The 18648-nt window shown below is 52.7% G+C and overlaps 4 protein-coding genes across 4 annotated transcripts; all 4 read right to left on the bottom strand.

The window, feature by feature from the left end:
* Window positions 1-4863: 4863 nt before the first annotated feature.
* BU25DRAFT_435943 (ARM repeat-containing protein) lies at window positions 4864-9000 on the bottom strand. The gene is made up of 4 exons (XM_033699992.1): window positions 8344-9000; window positions 6628-8279; window positions 5512-6577; window positions 4864-5255 (listed from the first exon to the last, which is right to left on the bottom strand). Exons 1-4 carry the CDS (start codon window positions 8696-8698, stop codon window positions 5011-5013), a joined length of 3318 nt encoding a protein of 1105 aa, XP_033567655.1. The 5' UTR covers window positions 8699-9000; the 3' UTR covers window positions 4864-5010.
* A 305-nt stretch (window positions 9001-9305) lies between these two features.
* Window positions 9306-12318, bottom strand: BU25DRAFT_405359 (uncharacterized protein). The gene is made up of 4 exons (XM_033699762.1): window positions 11971-12318; window positions 11041-11886; window positions 9812-10976; window positions 9306-9757 (listed from the first exon to the last, which is right to left on the bottom strand). The coding sequence occupies exons 2-4, from the start codon at window positions 11842-11844 to the stop codon at window positions 9393-9395; spliced, it is 2334 nt and encodes a 777-aa protein (XP_033567654.1). The 5' UTR covers window positions 11845-11886; window positions 11971-12318; the 3' UTR covers window positions 9306-9392.
* A 726-nt stretch (window positions 12319-13044) lies between these two features.
* Window positions 13045-13727, bottom strand: BU25DRAFT_328432 (cyclin-domain-containing protein; the record flags this gene model as incomplete). Its single annotated transcript, XM_033699521.1, has 2 exons — window positions 13045-13504; window positions 13561-13727. Coding segments are annotated over 2 exons (627 nt in total), but the record flags the coding sequence as incomplete, so codon positions are not given.
* A 1814-nt stretch (window positions 13728-15541) lies between these two features.
* BU25DRAFT_405357 (uncharacterized protein) lies at window positions 15542-17412 on the bottom strand. Its single transcript, XM_033699761.1, has 3 exons — window positions 16764-17412; window positions 16106-16668; window positions 15542-16049 (listed from the first exon to the last, which is right to left on the bottom strand). The coding sequence occupies exons 1-3, from the start codon at window positions 17214-17216 to the stop codon at window positions 15920-15922; spliced, it is 1146 nt and encodes a 381-aa protein (XP_033567652.1). The 5' UTR covers window positions 17217-17412; the 3' UTR covers window positions 15542-15919.
* Between the last annotated feature and the right edge of the window lie 1236 nt (window positions 17413-18648).

Raw genomic sequence — 18648 nt, 5'->3', positions numbered from 1 at the left:
GAAGGTACGTTTCAATCGCGACATGTTCGTGCTTCCGCGGTGCAGATGCTTCCTTTTGCAACACCACGCAGATTCCGTGATCGTCTTCAAAGCCTTTGCCAACGGTGATGCTCGAAGGATTCGATACTTGAGGGTAATGAGTGGGGTATGTGTGCTGACGTAGATGTACGACATTGCTATGCATCTCGCTCCGCGGTCTTGCATGCTGACTGACGGGATGAGGGTTGCGACAATGCTTGAGATATGATAAGCTTTCTTAGTGCACCTGGGGGCGTGAAAGAGCTGTAGGTGCTGACGCTGCAGCTCGAAGATCTGTCGCCAGACTGTCGCGAAATCACGAGATTGATATATCGCAAGGCTGTCAATGCAGGCAATGACCTAGGGAGTCGAAGATCCATACGGAATGTGAGATGGCTCTTTGATGCACTCGTCCGTACTTCTCAGCATACAGGAAAGACGCCCTTGGCAGGCAAGATCCAAATGAAGACATGATCTTCCGCTGGCTGTATCTTCTGAAAGGAAAGCAGCAGACACATCGATTCTGAAAGCTTTACTTTGAACATCATCCTACCAAAACTTACGCTTCAACACACACCATGTCTGGAGGGCTGTTCTGTCCCCCAACCCTAGACGCCGATTCCCTCCTTCACAACTCCCACAGAGAGGCTCTTTTGGTGAACATACGGCTTGAATGCTGACGGCGTACGAAAAAGATTGTGACTCGTGTGACGGAATGTCCGCCGTTATTTGAAGACTGGTAACATCGCCGAGTTGACTCCGTCAAGTACTTTAATGGCGTGTTCCCTTCTCCTCTTCACCTCCCCGCATGCCCCATCAACCAAGACCAAATTAACAGTGTAGTCTTTGCGAGTTTTCAGATCGGGAAGAGAGGAAGACTTTATACCTGCGACCACCCTCGTTTGACCAAGGAGCCCCATATTCTACTCATGAATACACATCTAGAATGACTTTTCACGAACCTGTGATGGCACAAACAAGTTTATCGCATACTCCTTTCGAAGCTCATCTGGTATCATCAAGACCTGGGTCTTGCTGAGCCATGAAACTCGAGATCAGTCGGTTTTCGACGACCGAAGTCCGACCTGTTCGGCACGATATAGCTCCTCTCATGAACTACATCGGAAAAAAAAATCAAGCAAAGCGCAGAGCAAGTCATGTATACCTATTCGCACGATTCTCAGGCAGACGGAGACAACACGGCCCTAGTGCGAAGCGTCTTTGGTAACCTTTTTGTTCTTGGCTCTTTTGATGAAGAATGAAGCCATTGAAAAGGCACAACACTGAGCTGTTAGAGGCGTGAATAGTCTGGAAGGTTGCCAACAAACCAGCTAACATCATGCAGGCCCGGCGACAAAACAAACATGTGACAAGAGCTTGGGATTTTGATGTTCGGTAAAGACGTATAATGGCTAAGGCTGTACTGAGATGTGGTCGAGAGGCAAAGCGGCACATCGTTTCGAGGTTTCAGCCCTTCCGAAGAATCGACTCTCCGGACTAGAGGCATGATTATAGTCAAATCTGGCTTTGGATCATCTGGATTGCAGCGGAAACCTTTGCAATAACCCTAGAACAGGCATGTGATCGTCGGCTTGTAATTTTAGAAGAGTACAGAGGCAGCCATCAGCTTGTTCTCGTCGGCATTTGAAATCACTGGATATGTTTGTGACGTTTCGCAAGGTCACCATGAACCTTTTCTTGACATCAGTTAGCTACTGACGACCTCTTCGGGAAGACGAACAGCAGGAAGGTCATGTTTTCATCTCTTGAAACATTTGAGAGGAGGCTGAAAGAAGCAGCACATGAAGTGTTCTACTACAGCTTTGGGCTCGGCTATTCGAGGGTATTGTAAGAAAGTGATGCAAACTTGGCACATGGAAGACTTATGTATTCACCTCCACATTACATCCCCGCACCTCTAGATGATTTCCAAGTTTTTATGCGCACCCGGAATGCACATACGGTCCTCCAGTTGCATATACCGGATGACAAAAGCATCTTTGTGAAGAATCTGGAGAAAGCCCAAAACACCATGCACCATCTGCTTGACGTCTTCACAAAACAAGGAAGGGTCAGACGTCGCATGCACGTGGACGGGCTATGATTCGATTGATGCGCAGCTCAGGAGAGAAGGCAGATCGTCGATAGGTAAAACACGGAGTTTTGAATACGACTCAAAGTGGGTGAGATACATTCCACTGCTCTTTGCGGCTTTTCAGCGGAGTCAAGATGACAGAAAGGACATTCATGCCCATGGTTATCCTTTTGGTGGGAAAGAACTGGGAGAAGCAAGAAGGAAACGAGCAGATACGCGGTACTTATATCTTCGATGATGACGAAGTGACCGCTCAACAATGCCCTCTTACCGGGCTAGACGCAGCGAATCTCACGAGTGGCTGCATGGTTGGTCGAATTCAATTCATCTTTCTCATGGCATCCGGCGAGGTTGACCAAAGCAGGCATGCCCAGGTGTATCTTGAATCAGATCGTTTGAGACTCGGACAAGTATAGAACCTCTGGCAGCTGTCAAAGATATACGCATTCTCGGAAACATGCTTAGTTGCAGGCGCAGAGAGGACATGAGCGTTCCAGATCACATTTTGAGAGGGCTGAGGAGGCGAACAGGACGTGATCTCGGAGCACAGAGAAAAATATGACTTCGTTGGTGTCGCACTTCAGAACAGAACAGCTAGCACGTTCGGTTGCTTGTTGCAAATTTTGAGAGCATGTTTCCTTAAAGGGGTGTAAGGAAGGTGTAAAGTAGGGAAGGCACAACTTATATACTTGTAGTCGGCAACCACGATACTTCAGAGCAGAAAGTGCGGTATTCATAAGTGAAGGCATTCCTAATTCCTTTCTTTATATCGGGAGAGTATGTATACGGGTTGAGTTTTGATTGGTTCCAATTACATACTGCGATGCGCAAATGACATTGTTTTCTCGGCCAGTGACACAGACACACATGCGAAAGTTGTCTAATGTCTTGCAGACAACTTATCTGCTGGATATAAGACCACACTGTCTAAGTTTTTGAGATTCTGGAACGACTGAAGTAAGTAATGTGTAGCAGAAAGTAAGTAGAATAGAATCGGAGGCATTAAGGTGCCGAAACAAGCTCTGGTCATGTCTTCCCTAGTCGCTTTCTGAGGCACCAACAATCGAGCAGCGCACATGAGTAGTGTCATTGATAAGAAATGCAAGGCAAGGCATAGGCAGCATAGGTGCAGCCTTTAGCAAAGCAACAACGGTATGACTTACACAGAATTCGTTTTTGGTAAGTCGACGGCCGCAAGATTTTCCTGTGGAGAAAGCAGGAAGAGGTCTGAATGAGTAAACATACAGTCACAATCCCATTTTCCAGTCATACAACGTACCCTTTGTTCTTCCGGAGGCACACTGCTCAAAGTACAAGCACATATACCTTGAGACAGACATGTTTGGACGAGTGGTAATCGTGACATCTTTGTGAAGAAGAACGGGAGATGCCAATGGGCTAATGTATGGTAATTTTGTATTATTCGGTGGGTGAGAGAAGCTCACATATAGAAGCTGCCAGTACTATCACGCGGCTATCGGGGGATCCTTCACCTCCGACAGGAGAAAACACAGCAGATATGTTTTATGGTCACAGATAGTGTCTACCAGCCATATGAGTATCCATCTCTGTTCTCTAGGAGAGGTGTTGCTCAACGCACAAGCACATATCCTGTTGCAGTAAATGCAATAAGTGAAGGTGTAACCGCGCAGGGCAGTAAGTCAGGGGTAACCGCGCGAAGCAGTAAAATCAGTATGTTCTGTTGTTCTCTTGTTCAGTGTTCTGTCTCTCTCTCGACCCCCAGCGGGGTCTGTTTACATGACGTATCTGTTGTTCAGATAGAAAGTGCTATTGGAACAGGCAAGAGCACTGCACCAGCACACGTGGCAGACATGACCGCTTTACTCCATAAACCGTCACATATCCAGTGTGCTAGATCTTTCACTCGGACAGACAGCAGCAAAATATCCACATTGAGTTCGAACTTTTTCACAGAGAAGCACATGTTGCGTAAGGAAGAAGGAAGAGACACTAGTCAATGTACCTATAGTCTCATATACAGATCGATACCCGTATCACAAGTATCTTGTCGTTTCGATAGAACAACAACCAAAACCCCAGCGCATGTAGTAGCTGGGCCATCCTTTTAACAAGGAGCACAGAGCAGAACATAACATATCCTTCATCGAATTTCTGAGACAGGAGTGGGCAGAAAATGAAGTACCCAAACGCCTTTACCTTTTTTGAATCTTCGAAATATGGAATTCAAGGTGAGGGAGATGGTAAACGATGTGTAGGAGATGTTATTGTATAGGTTCCAGATACCAGCGCGCCATCACCTAGTCGCCAACTCGTTTTCAAAGGCACAGCTCGTCCATAACATGGTGAGCGGTGAAGCCGATTTTGATGGACAGCATCGAAAAGAACATGCCATCGTCCTGGCTCTTTTTCGGAGCAGAAGTGGTTCATAGCCGAATTTCGGGGCAAGAGCAGACGACACATACAGCACATCCGGACCTACTTTGACATTAAGGTTCAGTGCTTGGGTTTGCTAAGAAGATAGTCATAGTGGAGGTTGACGATGCTTTATACCCAGTCCGCCTTCCCTCAGTCACATACACGGTACCCAATGGAACTTCTTGTGCTCCTCATACTGAGAAGCGCTCCGAGATTTTGTGGACAGCGCAGAACAGATCATTGCCAGCTTGTGACAGCAATTTTGAGAAGAGCCGCAGAACATCAGATAATCTTCGAATACTTTCAAGAAGGCAAGCGCAAGGCAGACATGTTCGCCGATCTGCCAACTTTGTCACGGTTTGGGGTTTCTCCTGCACTAACGCCCTATCGCACCTCACCCCATGGTGAGAGGTTGCTGCCTTTTCCCACTAGCGTTGTTTACAGCCACTCACCTACATGTACTGTTCGTAGCTTCATACAATACAACTGCAGTACAATCCTCAACTTCTTCCCTTTGCGTACAGTTCACCAACTCCAACAAACTTTGAGGACGGACACAGCAGAAGGAGCATGCGATAATCGCTCTTTAGTTCTTGGTGTTGGAGGGTAATGCGCATAGAGTTGGCACACTTCTCTTCATCATGATGTTGGTGTAGGTTTTGGAAAGGAGGGAGACAGCCGACATGGTCGATCTGAAGGTTTCTTTGGAAAAGAGAGGGAGCGGCAGACATAAAGCCTTCGTCACCTATTTTTAGGAAGAAAAGAGGACTTTGAAGTTGGTGTATGGGAAGAATGCACGACCGGAACTTGAACGGCTTTATACCTGAGCTGTCGATATCGAGCCATGTGATTGACCCTTGTGCCATGTGCACCGTACGAACGCCAAACATGCAAATGATGCAAATCTCAACATGTATCATACATCTTCGCTCATCATCCTCACCCTCTAGAATCCCTTCCCCACCCCTGCAGTCCTCTCAACCCCTCTACCCCAATCCCACCAGCTCCCAACTCCCCATTCAACCTCCCCAAAACATCCGTCGCCGTCTTCGCCCTCTCCCTAACATCCAAATCTGGATCCCTCGTCAACGCCGCCACCGCACTCTCAAACCCCATATCCCTCAGCACCCTAGCCCTCTCCCTGGTCGGCCCCTCCTCCGTATGATCCTCGACCCAGACAAGGTTAATAACCATCCAAGCGCAACCGAGCCGCACGTCGCGGTTCGGGTATGAGCATAAGGGCAGGATGTGCCGCATGAGGGTAGTTTGGCTGAGGAGCAGGGACCGATGGTGCGGGCGCCCATTGGCGAGGTGCACGAATATGAAGACGGCGGCTTTGAGGATTTCGGGGGAGTGGTAGAAGGTCCAGTTTGGTTGTCCTGGTGAGGAGGCGAAAGGGGGGCGTTGTTGGGTTGTGCCGGGCCAGTAGGAAGGGGTTGGGGAGTCGGTTTGAGACATGGTGTGGGAGGATGTGGAGGATTTTGGGCGGATTTTGGAGTCGAGCATCTCGAAGAAGCGGCTGTGACCGTAGGTTTTCAGGAGGTGGTCGATCATCTCGCCAGATTGCTTTTCTTCGGAGCAGAAGTTGCGGATGAAGTCGAGGGATTGCATTTGGATTGCTTGGTCTTCGCGCTCGAGTTTGATTCGCGGGTCTAGTTCGTCGTTCTTGATCTGCTGTAGGCGATCGCGGATATCTGTTGCGCTTGTGTAACGGGATCCGGGGCGTTGGTGCCGTCGCATTGATGGTATACTGTCGGTCATGGTGTCCTCGTCCTCGTCTGAAGACGGCTCCTCGTCCACATCCATGTGTGGCTCGTCAACAGCGTTCAATATGTCTACCTGCTCACCAGCAGCATTCGGTGTGCCCATTGCAGGCTTGGTAGGTTCACCACTAAGCGTTTGCATGAGGAAGCCAACGCCCAACTCGTCTAGGCACTGTATTTTCATAGCGTACGGTATGCCGAGGCAGAGGTGCTTCAGAGCCCAGAGACTGCCATACCGAAGATCGAAGCTGGCCGATCTGCAATGCTCACAGAGCGTCTTCATGATCCCGGCTTCGATGATCTCCTGCAAGTTGGGTCAGTGTTGTGCGCATTCAAGTTAGACAGACCACTTACAGTGCGCATAGGTGATACCTCCAGAACCAAGTTAGTGATCACCTCCGTAGCCGCAATCTGCACCTTAATACTCTGATGATTTAGCAAATCAAACACCGGACTCGCAATTCCATGATCAATTAAGCTCGTCCTGAGCACACTGACGGATCTCGATAGCGACCTCGTAGCATTGCAAGCCGCCTTGAGAACAGCATCAGGATTGCCGTCCTTTTCGCTTGACTCCGAGTACGGGACCAAAGACTCAATGATTTGCGTCGCAGCACCCATTTCGATGACAAGCTTTCGGTACCCATCTTGATCGCCAGCTATCGCTGCCAGCGCGAGCAGCGCACTCTCTCTATATCTGAATGCATGCAGGATATCAGCGTTGAGACCTGGTCTTCCTAATGTGGAAGACTCGGGATCAATGGCCTGGTCCTTGACCTCGTGTGATGCCGCTCTCGGTTGCCAGAGGGATTTCGCGTTCGTTGTGACTCGGTCGAAGGACTTCTTAAGGATCTGGACAAGCGTAGGCATAACCCGCGCATCCACCGCAGCAGTCTGAAGCACCTTGTTCCCCGTCACCAGCTCGGCTAGTACAAGGGGCGAGCGCTCGAGCACGAAGCGCATCTCATCTCTCGCCGCGGGACTGAGAGTGTGTGCCTTCTTCGCCTGTTCCGAGGACTCCTCGACCATCTTGACGACCAGCGGTATGACAAGGTATGAAAAGTGGCGTTCCCGCGTCACCCTCGAAGGATCGTTCAGCGGCCACTTCTCGCCAAACCTCTTAAGCAGCGCCAGAAGATAGCACGCAGACAAGCGCTCTGCACCCTCACCACGCCTGGCCACATACATCAGCCATATGAACAGCGGCGATTCAGACTCGTCTGTAATGATACTGCGGCTGGAGCTCTGCTGTAGCGACTCCATGCTGGGTAGCCGCGCGTAAGCCTCCCCACTCACTGCAGTATAGGAGCCGAGTGCGGGCCACGACTTGGTGTACGGATCGGTCTTGCTCGTTATTGTTTGCACGCGCGGTATTAGCTTGCCCCATGACGACTGTCTGGAGCTGCTTTGTGCGCCGTATGCGGTCGAGATGTGCTCTTTCGGCCAGCCGAAGAGCTGCTGTATGGGTTGCGAGTAGAGGAAGCGCGCGGTGCAGAAGTGGGAGCCCTTGATAATGGCTGCGATAGCCTCCATGATCTCAGACAAATATCTTGACGGAACCTCCTCGCGCTGCGATTGTGTCGAGTCGGTCTGAGGAACCAGCTCATCTGCCGTCGCAATGCTCGCCAGTTTCGCGGCCAGGAGGTCCAGTATCCCGGCGTCGACAAGCATTTTCCTGTGAGCATCCTCCACGCATGTCTTCGTCAGGATTTGTATCGTCAGTAGAACCTGGTGATTGGCCTTGGACGGACCAGCCGTCTGCGCCAGTATCTCCGCCATATTCTCGACCACCGAGCGTGTGTATATCTGCTCCCTCACAACCGCTGCAAGGCTCTGGCCATTCGCGTCCGACCCCGGTTTCTCCTGCGCAACAGCATCGGCGATCTGATTGAGCGTCATGAGCGTCGTGGTGAGGAGTCGAGTCGGCGTCTCGCCCAGTCGTAGTGTCTCGAGCAGCGGAGGAAGGACATGGCCTGCGAGCAACGGCGCTGTGAAAGCTGGGCCACCTGTGCACCTCATATCAGCCATCTTGTTCCCAGCCACTCTTGTAATGCCATGTCACATGCTCACCGTTCGCAAGACTGCCAACTACTAGCGTAGCCTGGAATCTGAGTTCGTCTTCTTTTGTCCAGTCATCTTGCCCTTGCCGTATCCGCGACGAAGGTGTGGATCCGGGCGAAGGTGCAGATCTATTGTGCGCTTCTTGTGATGCGCCGTTGCTGTGCCGCCTCTTTCCTCCTCTCCTAACACCCTCTCTCAACAGTCCGGCGAGAGGTCTGATAACGCCATGTGTGACAGCCAGTTCCTTTCTCTGCTCATGTCCGACTATCTCGTTCTTCAAGTTCCGTAAGGCGATGACTTGCGCCTCAGAGCTTGTTGGGTTTGAGAGCTCAGCGAGCGCGGATGGGATTGTGGATCGGCCCATCGTCCGTGAAGGAGGAGGCGAGAGGAGGAAGGTGGTATGGCGGGTGTCAAAGTAGCGCGTTAGTTGGCGATTGGTCTGATTGCAGAGAAGCTCAATGTGTGAGTGAGGTAACTGGAAAGTTGGTGGTGATATTGCGGGGAGATCTCCGCATTCGTACTTTGGTACTCGCGATGGACGACGGGTAAGCGACTCTCGATCTGTGTATTCGTCTGGGTGCTAATTTCAGGGGGAACAGACAATTATTGCCGCGGTTTCTGATACGCGCAGGCAGCTGCAGGATGTCGTCTCGCCCGAGTACTGACTTGCTGCGCGTCGGTCGGCCGCAGCCATCGCCGCAATGCCTCATACGTCACGCACGTGCCAGCCGCCTTGCTAGCCTCGACGTTCTGTGTCTCTTGGCTACAACGCAAGACGTAGCCTCCTGAGTAAGAGAGAATCTAGCAACTGCGGGGACGTCAGCACCTTGAGCTCGTCTCATCGTCAACTGAATGGACCCAAGCCTATCGGTCGACCCTGAGAGTGCAAACCACAGCAACGGGGAAGCAGATGATATAAAGTTAGGCCATACATTCATAACACATATCTACATAACCATATCATGGCCACATCCGTATCTCGTAAATGCATCCCAGCTGCTTCCAATCCGTCATGCAATGCAAAGATCAATCCACCTCCCTCGCCACCTCGATTCCCTTCAAGAATCACTCTCCCGCTCCTTCCCCCCTTCCGTCAAGATAACCACACACACACACGCCGCATACGCCTCCCTAATTGCACAAGCCATACACGTCTCCTTAATATTCGCCACCACCGCACTAAACCCATGATGCGCGCACCACGCTCTGGCAAAGACCTCGTTATCACTAACGCCCAGCGCCTCGACGGTAAGGACACGGTTGACCTGTTCGTGCGCAGAGACTGTTTCTTCGAGGGCTAGGTTCTTGGGTGAGGAGCGCGGGCTCGGGCGTTTGATGCGCCCGGTCTGGGTGTGCCAGTCGTGCAGGTCAACGAGGCCGTCGTCGATTTTCATCGCGGTGTAGGCAAAGTCGTAGAACAGGACTGTTTGGCGTTAGTTTACCATACGGGAAGAACACAACTTAGGAGCATACATACCGTGCGGACCCTGATGGCAGGGAAATGCGTTGATGAAGCTGACATCGTACTTCAGTCTCAACGGCCAACTACTCCCGCCGCACGCGAAATGAATCGCAGCATCGAAGAGCATCGGTGCGCCTGGGAGATTGCGTGTCGAAGAAGGCTGTTCTTTCACAGGCAGAAAGGCGAGTTTTTCGATCCGAATGAGATCTGTCACGTCCTCTGTGTCTGGCATGGGGACTTCGTAGTCATCCACGGGATATGTCTCATCGATTGGGCCCAGAGGATTTGAGCGCTCGTCCATGGATAAGACATCAGCCTTGGTCAACCGCGGGTCGGGAGATTCGTATTGCTTAACTTTGACGCATTCAGTGCGCTTAAGATCTGGAGTGTAGATGCAGGGTCCGACCCAGCCGGCAATCTGCTTTACGCCCCGTGCGGCGCCGAGGACTTTGCCGACGATGCAGGATGTGGACCAGTATGTGTTGGCGCGGTATTGAAAGCCTGATGCAGGTTGCATGTGTGTGAGATACTTTAGGGCATCGCCAGTGTCGCGGTCGCAGTCTATCAAGCTGTTCATAATCAGCCATGGTAAGGTTCGCCCGGGCAGTATAATGCCGGAGAACCAGGACATGGCGTCTGCAGAGCGGTCTTCAAGAGCTCTCTCGTTCACGTCTTCCTCGTCTAGGATGTACTCAACCTCGTCCATGTTAGGCCATTTAAGCGTCGCTGCAAATTGCCGTAGAGCTTCTCTCTGTCTGCTCTTGCTTTTTAGTCGAAAGTTGAAAGTGCTTTGTGTTTTGGACTCGCGCTTTTTGGTGATTGACATGTTCTCCAACCAACGCTGGGCCACTGCCAGGTCCCAAGCGATCGTGGGGTGCAACTCTAGTATAAGTTTCCGCTTATGCTTGTTGTTGTGCTGTTGGGAGTGTATACGTAGATACAGTTCAACGGATAGTAGCAGCTGATGGAAGAACTCCTGCTTCTTGCGATGGTCCGGTGAATCAAAATACTTAGCCACAACCTGATTCCTCGGATTCGAGAAGTCCAGCCACTGCGGATTCAGCAGGATATCGATGAGGTCCTGGATCTGCTGCTCCAGACTCATGAAAGGGCGGCCATTGAGGTGTGCAGGGTCTTCAATAAGCGTGCTGTAGAGGTACCGTTGCATCTCATCCGGGCTCTGCCAAATTAAATGTTAGGGCTTTGTTCCAAAATTTGTCCTTGAGGCGGAATTGTAGACTAACATCTTCTCCGGGCCCTCCTTCCAGATTCTGTAGCCGATCCAAAATCTGCAGTAGCTTCATCTTCCTGGGCACGGCAGTGCTAGTGCGCTCGCTTTTAGGTGGGTTAATCGAGGATTTGCTGGCCCAGTAGTTGAGTGTAGTTGTTCCCGCACTCTTTCCAAACGCGTATGCCATACATGGCTGCTCTAGAGACAACCATGGAAGCTGACTCTCTGATGCACCTGTCAAGTCGAGCGATATATATCGATACGCATCCTTCTGGAACGGCGCGCGATCCGTCCTACTCTGATGCTCGCTGTCCATAACAGCATAGAAGCGATTATACCCCGCCGGCGCACTGTGTACCGCATCCCCATAGCCCTTGAACGTCGACGTCCCAGCGCATATCAGCTCTTCAGCTTGCTGTGTATAAAGCGCATCGTCCTGCCTATATCCGCGTGGGGGCCATTGTCTTGACCCTCGAAACTCCTCGAGAGGGGTGGGCTGCGAGTAGGACGTTGAGCGGCCGGAGGAGGCGAAGGGTCGGTGTGGGGGCATGTTTGCTTCCCCTCCGCTGGACGACGGTCGTGCAGGCCCTTTGTGCGAGCCATGGCGTATGATCTTGGTACGCGTAGCTATGGGGGAGGTGCGTGTCTTGGGTACCTTCCTGAGCGACAATTGATCGAATCCCTCGGCGAGGCGCGAGACAGGCTGCTCGGGAAACGCGTATGGTAGAGGCGCGTGGGGTACCTCAGGATATTGACTGCTCCATCTGTTATCGTATGGCTGCTGGCTCAGCTCCCACCTGGCTACATTCGAGTTCATGTCTTTGGCATAGCAAGGTTGGTGAAGTTTTTATGTGCGACTCTGGTCGATGTGTCAGCGGGATATTTGCGGTCTGAAGAGGACCGAGGCAGGGAACATGGTGAGGGCTTTCGTGATTTCACTCACTCTCATGGTCTTCGTTGCGCCGTTGCCACTGTTTAACGATGGAGACGCGTCTACCGCAGCTTACCAAAAGCGCCGGTCGATGTGTACGTGTGAAGTTCTTCAAGTTAAGGTGAACGCTACCCCTCCAATGTAATCCAGAGGTAGATCGAGCGCGGTGGGGTTGAAGGGGGCTGTGGTGGACAAATGGGTTTCACATCAGGTACTAGGTAAGCCGACGCCGACATCGTCTGTGGACATTACAGACGTTGCGCGTGTCATTCTTCGGTACTGACTGCCAGCGCTGCAGTCCTCACTGCGAGAGGGAGCGAAAGGGATGCAGAGAAGAGCCATGGAATGTGGAGTCCTAGCCTCACTATTGTGTTGCGGTACGGGCCCGGCCAGGGTACGATTGTGCATTGGCTATTGGTGCTCCACGTTGATCACCACCGACGTTTGTTAACTGCTTGAGGATTTGGCACTGCACAGAACAACACCACTTCGGTCAATCGGAGGATTACTGTCAGTTCACTAGTACTATTTATCCAATCGCTGTCTTGAGCCATGCAGATATCTTCTGCACAATCCCTCAAACTCATGTCGTGCTATGCTCACATTTTGTAAGCTAGCCAGCGATTGCGAACTCTCTGCCTTGTGCTTATCCATGCATGTACGCCGTTAAATGCTTTTCGCTCGATTGATTCGTGCGTGCATGATACCACCAACCGGAAGCATGCCACAGCGTGCCACATACGTGGAACACCTTCGGATTGCTGTCGTAAACCGCATCCCAACTTTCGCCATCTCAAGTCATGGCGAGTTGTATCTTCTTTCGTAGAGAGCTTCCTTCGTATAGTGACAGCTGGTCCTCATACCAGCCTGCCAGCAACCTATACGGTAGCCTTCCTCTTTTGTATGTTACAAAGCGTTGACGTAAGTACAATCGTCCAATGGTGACGATGCCGCCTACCCTCATATAGTCCCCTGGTTGTGTGATCCGAACTCAGAAAGGCAGGTCGACCGACATGCGTCGAGACATCCAGCTGGCACATGGATGGAAGCATACTGCCGAGCGGCTACTCCCGTGTGGCTGGAACTTCATTGGCTGGTGTGGATGCCCGTTGCTGACCCTGTAGGGCTTGTCACCCGTTCAAGGCTGGGGTTCGGGGCCGATTCCGGCTCTTTCTCCATGCTATATCCATTGCCTCGTTCTACCAAGCCTTTGTAGTAATCTACCAGAACTTCTGGTTTTGGCACGATGCGCCAGTCCAGCTTCCTCAAGAACTCCAGCTCGAGAAGCGCCAGTTCCCTCACGCTGACACCACCCACTCTTGCGTAGAGTGTGTTTGTCCAGAAGCTGTCCGAGAGTCCTTTCGCTGCCACAGTTGCTGCCGTTATGAGGAATCGATGTACTGTCAGACTGCTGATAGTGAACGCCGGGTATGTAGCGCACAGCTTGTCGACATAGAAGACCATAGCAAGCAGGATCGGCGGAGACAGCGTAGCGTGCACAATGAGACGAAGCAGGTAGTCGCGGACAGATATGCCTGGCGGTGCTCTGCGCAGAGTGTCAGTGCCTTGCACGAAAGCCAGGCCTTGCGGACCTCAACATACCTCGAATGGAACCTCGTCAGCTGACCGTCGCGGAGAGGATAGCCGTCGTTCAGACGCACCAGCTCCATGAGCATGTCGGAGATGAGCACGCCCAAGTCCTTGACGTCGCACGTCTCGTACTTGAGCGGCATGACCTTGACGGTGGCTTCTGGCGGCCGCAGCCGTTTGGCGGGAGATGAGGGCTCCTCCTCCTTCGATGCAGTTGCTCCATCTGTGGGCACTATGCGCTGCTGATGCTCCACCCGCGGAGCTTCCCTCGGCGTTCTCCGGCTCTGAGGCTGGGCATTCAGCAGCTGCTGCAATGTCGCAGGTGACGGGTCAGCCGGCAACGCAGGCTCGGGCGGCGCTGGCTGCTCCGCGGTGGCAGTCGCAACAGAGGCAGCGACCAGTGCCCGCTGTGTATCCACGATGGCGGGCGCGCTGAGGGCAGAGGGTGCGGCCTGGGGTGCGGTCGAAGGTGACTGATAGGTGGGGGGGAAGCCCGCGGGCGAGTACTGGGTGCCGGCGTCGGCGTAGGCTCTCTTCGTGCCCTGCGGCGAGGGAGCGAACAGCGGCACGGCCTTGGGGGTCTGCGGCGTGTCGAAGCGCCGCGCTGTCTGGGAGCTCACGGCGTGGAAGCGGGGGGAGTTGGTGGAAGAGGCAGAGGTGCGGCGCGAGGCATGATACGACGAGCGGTGCGAGTGCGCGGCGGCGGCGTGGTGGAAGGGGGTCGAGGGCGAGGACGTCGCTGAGATGGTGGGCGAGGACGAGGTCAGCATCGCGAGGCACCACGGCAGGAGAGGTTTTGGTGGTGCACGTCTAGTTCAGTTCCTACGTGCTGGTGTAAGGATGCGCCCGCAGCAGTTGCCCAATATCATCGTATCCAGTATAGCGCACCACGTTGACGAAGAGGGTAGGCGTAACGGGCGGGCAGCTGCGGATCTGGAGAGGAAAGAGCCTCTGCCGTGCGGGCGTGCTGGCGCAGTGAACGAGAATTGCGCTGTCACCATCCGCCAGGCTTGGCCGGCGTGCGCATGTCAGGCAAAGTCACAACCCGCCAGAAGCCAGCTGCACGAGAGCACCACGAACGTGTCCGCGCTGTCCCCTGCTATTGGGCACCTCCCCCTTGCTGCTGTCCACCCAGAGGTCCATGACACATGATTTGCATCGCTCCGGTTGCTTTAACTCCAATTGCGCGGGAACCGGCAATTTACACCGCATTTTCTTTCACCAAGCGCGGCTGCTCGGCGTCTGGAAGCAAACGCTGTTCGTACGAAGTCGTCATAGGTGCCCCGCTAGGTGCAGCACCAGTGTGTTCAGCCTTACGGCTCAGAGGGCAGGCCCTCGATCGTGCGAGTACCTTGGCTCTGAGGTGTGCATTCAGCCGCTGCCCGCAGTTGCAAAACTCGTAGACGGTTCCTAGTTACTTCACGATCTGCTGTCTGGATGGAGTAAAGTCACATTAAAGGTGCAGATGCTAATTGTCGAATCTTGGCACGCCGTTAGGCCAGGCCTACTCGGAGCAGTCGAGCCTCATCTAGCACTCCGTGCGTGGTATCGACCGCATCAGGAGATAAGCTGTCAAAACCCTCGTCCACTATCAGATCTGCTGGGCAAGAAAAGATGGAAACCTCCGACCAGTTGAAACGACGCGATCTCTGTTGAGCCAAAAGAAAATCACTCAAATGTCAGCCGAGTGCAGTAGCTGCATCCACGTCAATGACAACGGTTTACCTTCCATCTCAGCTCTGAACAACCCTTCTAGCAGAGCTTAGGCTCACGCTGTGGCCGTATCGTGAAGTATAAATGCCATCGGCGTCGTGATGCGTTTCTGCATTGCACAAATGAGCTGTCGAGCTGCTCCCATGTGTCTTACTAACCACGATATCAGAGAATGGTACAATCATAGTCGCCCTTGACGCCGTCGAAGACTTCTCCACAATTTCAGTCTTTTTGAAGACTAGCACCGAGCAAACACATGTAGGGGGCATTCAGATACTCCAATCGCTGGTACCTATGGTAGAGAGATAGATTTTGTAATTATGCACTAGTGAGCGACACTCGTCTCAATCTCTTCTCGAGATGTGGTATCAAAAAGGTCACCGAAGCGAAGGAAAGCAAAACCATGCACATCATAACACCCCGTGCAACACCCCGTGCAACACCCCGTGCAGCACCCCATGCAGCACCCCATGCAGCACCCCATGAATCATATGTACTCGAACAAAAGGCTTCCCTCTCCAAGCTAGAATCCCCCAGGGCGACTCGCTCCGCTGGTACAGTCCAACGGATCGACAAGGTCCGTTTCAACATTGATGCCTTTTCCGATGTCGTCGGTTTTCCCACGGCAAAGTCGTCAGTCAAGGTCATACACCCCAACTCAATTCCTCGGCGGCTTCTGCGCATTATCAGCCAACTCAGCCCTGAACTCCTGCTGTCCCGGCTCCGGCGAATGCAACTCAACAGGCGTAGGTTGAATATGCGCCTGTGTCTGCTTATAATACTCCAATCTACATCTCATTAGCACACCACCCTTCGTCTCAACGCAAGCAAGAAGCCAACTCACTGTTCCTGACTCATCCCACTTATCTGACTCTGCATACTCAAATGCCCCTGATGCATCTGCGGGCTTCCGTGCCACCCACTCGGATACTGCTCGCCCACACTATGCTGCTGGTCATGCGGAAAGTATCCCATATCCGGTCCCGGCGTCGACGTTCTATTGGCATTCGCACTCGCCTCCTGGCGTTTAATCACCTCTTTAAGGCTCTTCGAGCGCCCGACATAGAAAAACAGCGCTGCGCAACAGACCAGGAATGCGACGGCGCCGATGACGATGCCTGCGATGGCACCGCCGGAGAGGTGCGTGCCGCCTGGGGATGAGGAGGGGGTCGAGGTCGAGGTCGAGGTCGGACCGTTCAGTATGGTGGAGGTGGCTTCGTTGGGGACGGGGTCGCCGACTGCAAGCTGGAAGTCTGCGTTCTTTGCGGCTTGGATTTGCGAGGCGAGGGTTTGGGTTGAGTTGGCGTTTATGGCGCCGACCATCAGTTCGCCGATGCAGGAGTTGGGGGCTGCGCAGTAGAAGAATATTGGGGCGGTGTCGTTGATAGTGATGTTGTAGTGGGTGATCTGGAATTGGTTAGAGGTTGCTCGTGAAGATATCAGATAAGGTTGAGGTGGTGATGACCAGTGTTGAGAGTCAGTGAGAGTGTGTGATCACTTACATCTGCAGTCGTGTTGACCCATTGTGTCTCTGTCCAGAAGCCTTTGCCAGCATGGTCTTTGTCGGCGTAACTGTATGGGACACATGCACTGCCAAACTCCGCCTGTATAACTGAGTGATCTGGAGGGTAAAACTCAAAGGTCACTGTGTCGCCGACAGATACATTGGTCAACTCTTGCGGCGTGAACTTGAAGCCTCCAGATCCGACCTTGATAAGATGGACCTGTGGCTCGCTGGATGCGCTTGATGTCGCCGATGAACCTGATCTTGTAGCAGAGCTCCCGAGGCTTATTGGGGTAGGCGCTAAGGTCGCCGAAACGAATCCATTCTGGGATGAAAGCGACGCTGATACCGATGCCGATGTAAATGTTGCTGTGGACTGTGCTGAGGTCGTTGATAGAAGCTGACAAGCAGCGACCGCCACAGCAAGCCTTGCGATCTTTGAACGAACCATTCTCTCCGTGTATGCAAGGGGCCGTGCGGCGTAGTTTGGACCAGAGTAGCGATTCGTCGAGCGTGCCACGGCGTAATTTGTCGATATAAAATCCCAATGCTGCCCCGATCTCAACCTTCTCAATGATGATATTATTCTAGGTCATCGACGGGCGTCGAAAAGGCAGGAACAGACCCATCGCGTACGGCTGACCCTCCGCTTATGAACAACCATGCTGCATACCCACCTTCAGGTTCCCAGCGCAGCATGCTATGCCCGTCAGCACCAAGTCTCCACACAGCCTTCCCAGCTTCAGGGATCACCGCTCGATAGCTGACCGACGAGCCTCTCAGAACTCACGCTCTTCACCCCGGAAGCCAAGATCTCATGCTCAACCTATCGGTGTTGCGAATTATCCACTGCACGACGGGCGTTGGCTGAGCGAGCACGAGCTGAATGGCTTCGCTTGTTGTTGCGCTACATCGTCGACATGGGTCGCAACATGCGATTGGCTCTGGGCATGGATTTTTTGCCGCAGCGGGGCCCGTCTGTCAGCACGCGTGTGCTGGTCTTTTTTGAGATGGATTGCCTTGCGGGATTCTTACAATAGGAAGGCGGTGTTGTAAGGCTCGTGGATGCGCGTCCTTCATGCTACTAACAAGGGGTCATTCCCGTCCCCTGTTCCCAGCTTTTGAGGGTCCTGACATCCTCTTCAAACCGAAGGTCAAGAGCTGCGGACGGCAATATTAGGTAACTTGCACAAGCTTGAGGTCTGGATCTCGCTTCTTGGAACAAAGTACAGCTGGACTATTAGGTTGTTGTCGTAGTCAGAAACTCACACCGCATGGGATTTCAGGTGGACAAGAGGGTCTACTAGGACCGGAACAGCATAGCCCTGCGGTTAGCATTCACATCAAGCGAGATCGTCGGTCTTGGCTACCTGCCTCTTAGCTTACATATTAGCACATCGCAGACGAGCTTTGGGAGTTGTGGAAAGTCGCCAGCCAGGTACACAGGTGCGATCGTTCGGATGTGCCTGAGATTTGATTGTCTGCCACTTGGTTGTGGTGGTATACGTATGCAAGCTGCATTGACAATGGCGATCCGTTTCCCGCAGCGGAAGCACGTTCTAATAAAGGTCTGTCAGTGAACAAGGCGCATAATCGACAGCGAGATACGGCTAAGTATATGCCGAGAAGGTGTGGGTAGAGTTTACATATGGGCTGAGTATTTCCGCTTGCTGAAAGTGAATCCTACTTATCCCATCCAATGTCAGCGTGCGGCCAGCTTACACGCAACCTCGCTGATGTTGTCCGAAGCTTCCTCAATCCGTAAACTCAACAGCTGTGCCATGAAGGATGATAATATTGCGTCAGTGTTCCGGTCGAATGCTATACAAGCTAGCTGCGCTCAGAACAATGGCAGCGCATCGAAAGACCAAACGCTATGCCAT

Source organism: Macroventuria anomochaeta, assembly GCF_010093625.1.
Source record: "Macroventuria anomochaeta strain CBS 525.71 unplaced genomic scaffold BU25scaffold_1, whole genome shotgun sequence".
Classification (NCBI taxonomy): domain Eukaryota; kingdom Fungi; phylum Ascomycota; class Dothideomycetes; order Pleosporales; family Didymellaceae; genus Macroventuria; species Macroventuria anomochaeta.
This window is presented reverse-complemented; position numbering and strand designations above follow the sequence as displayed.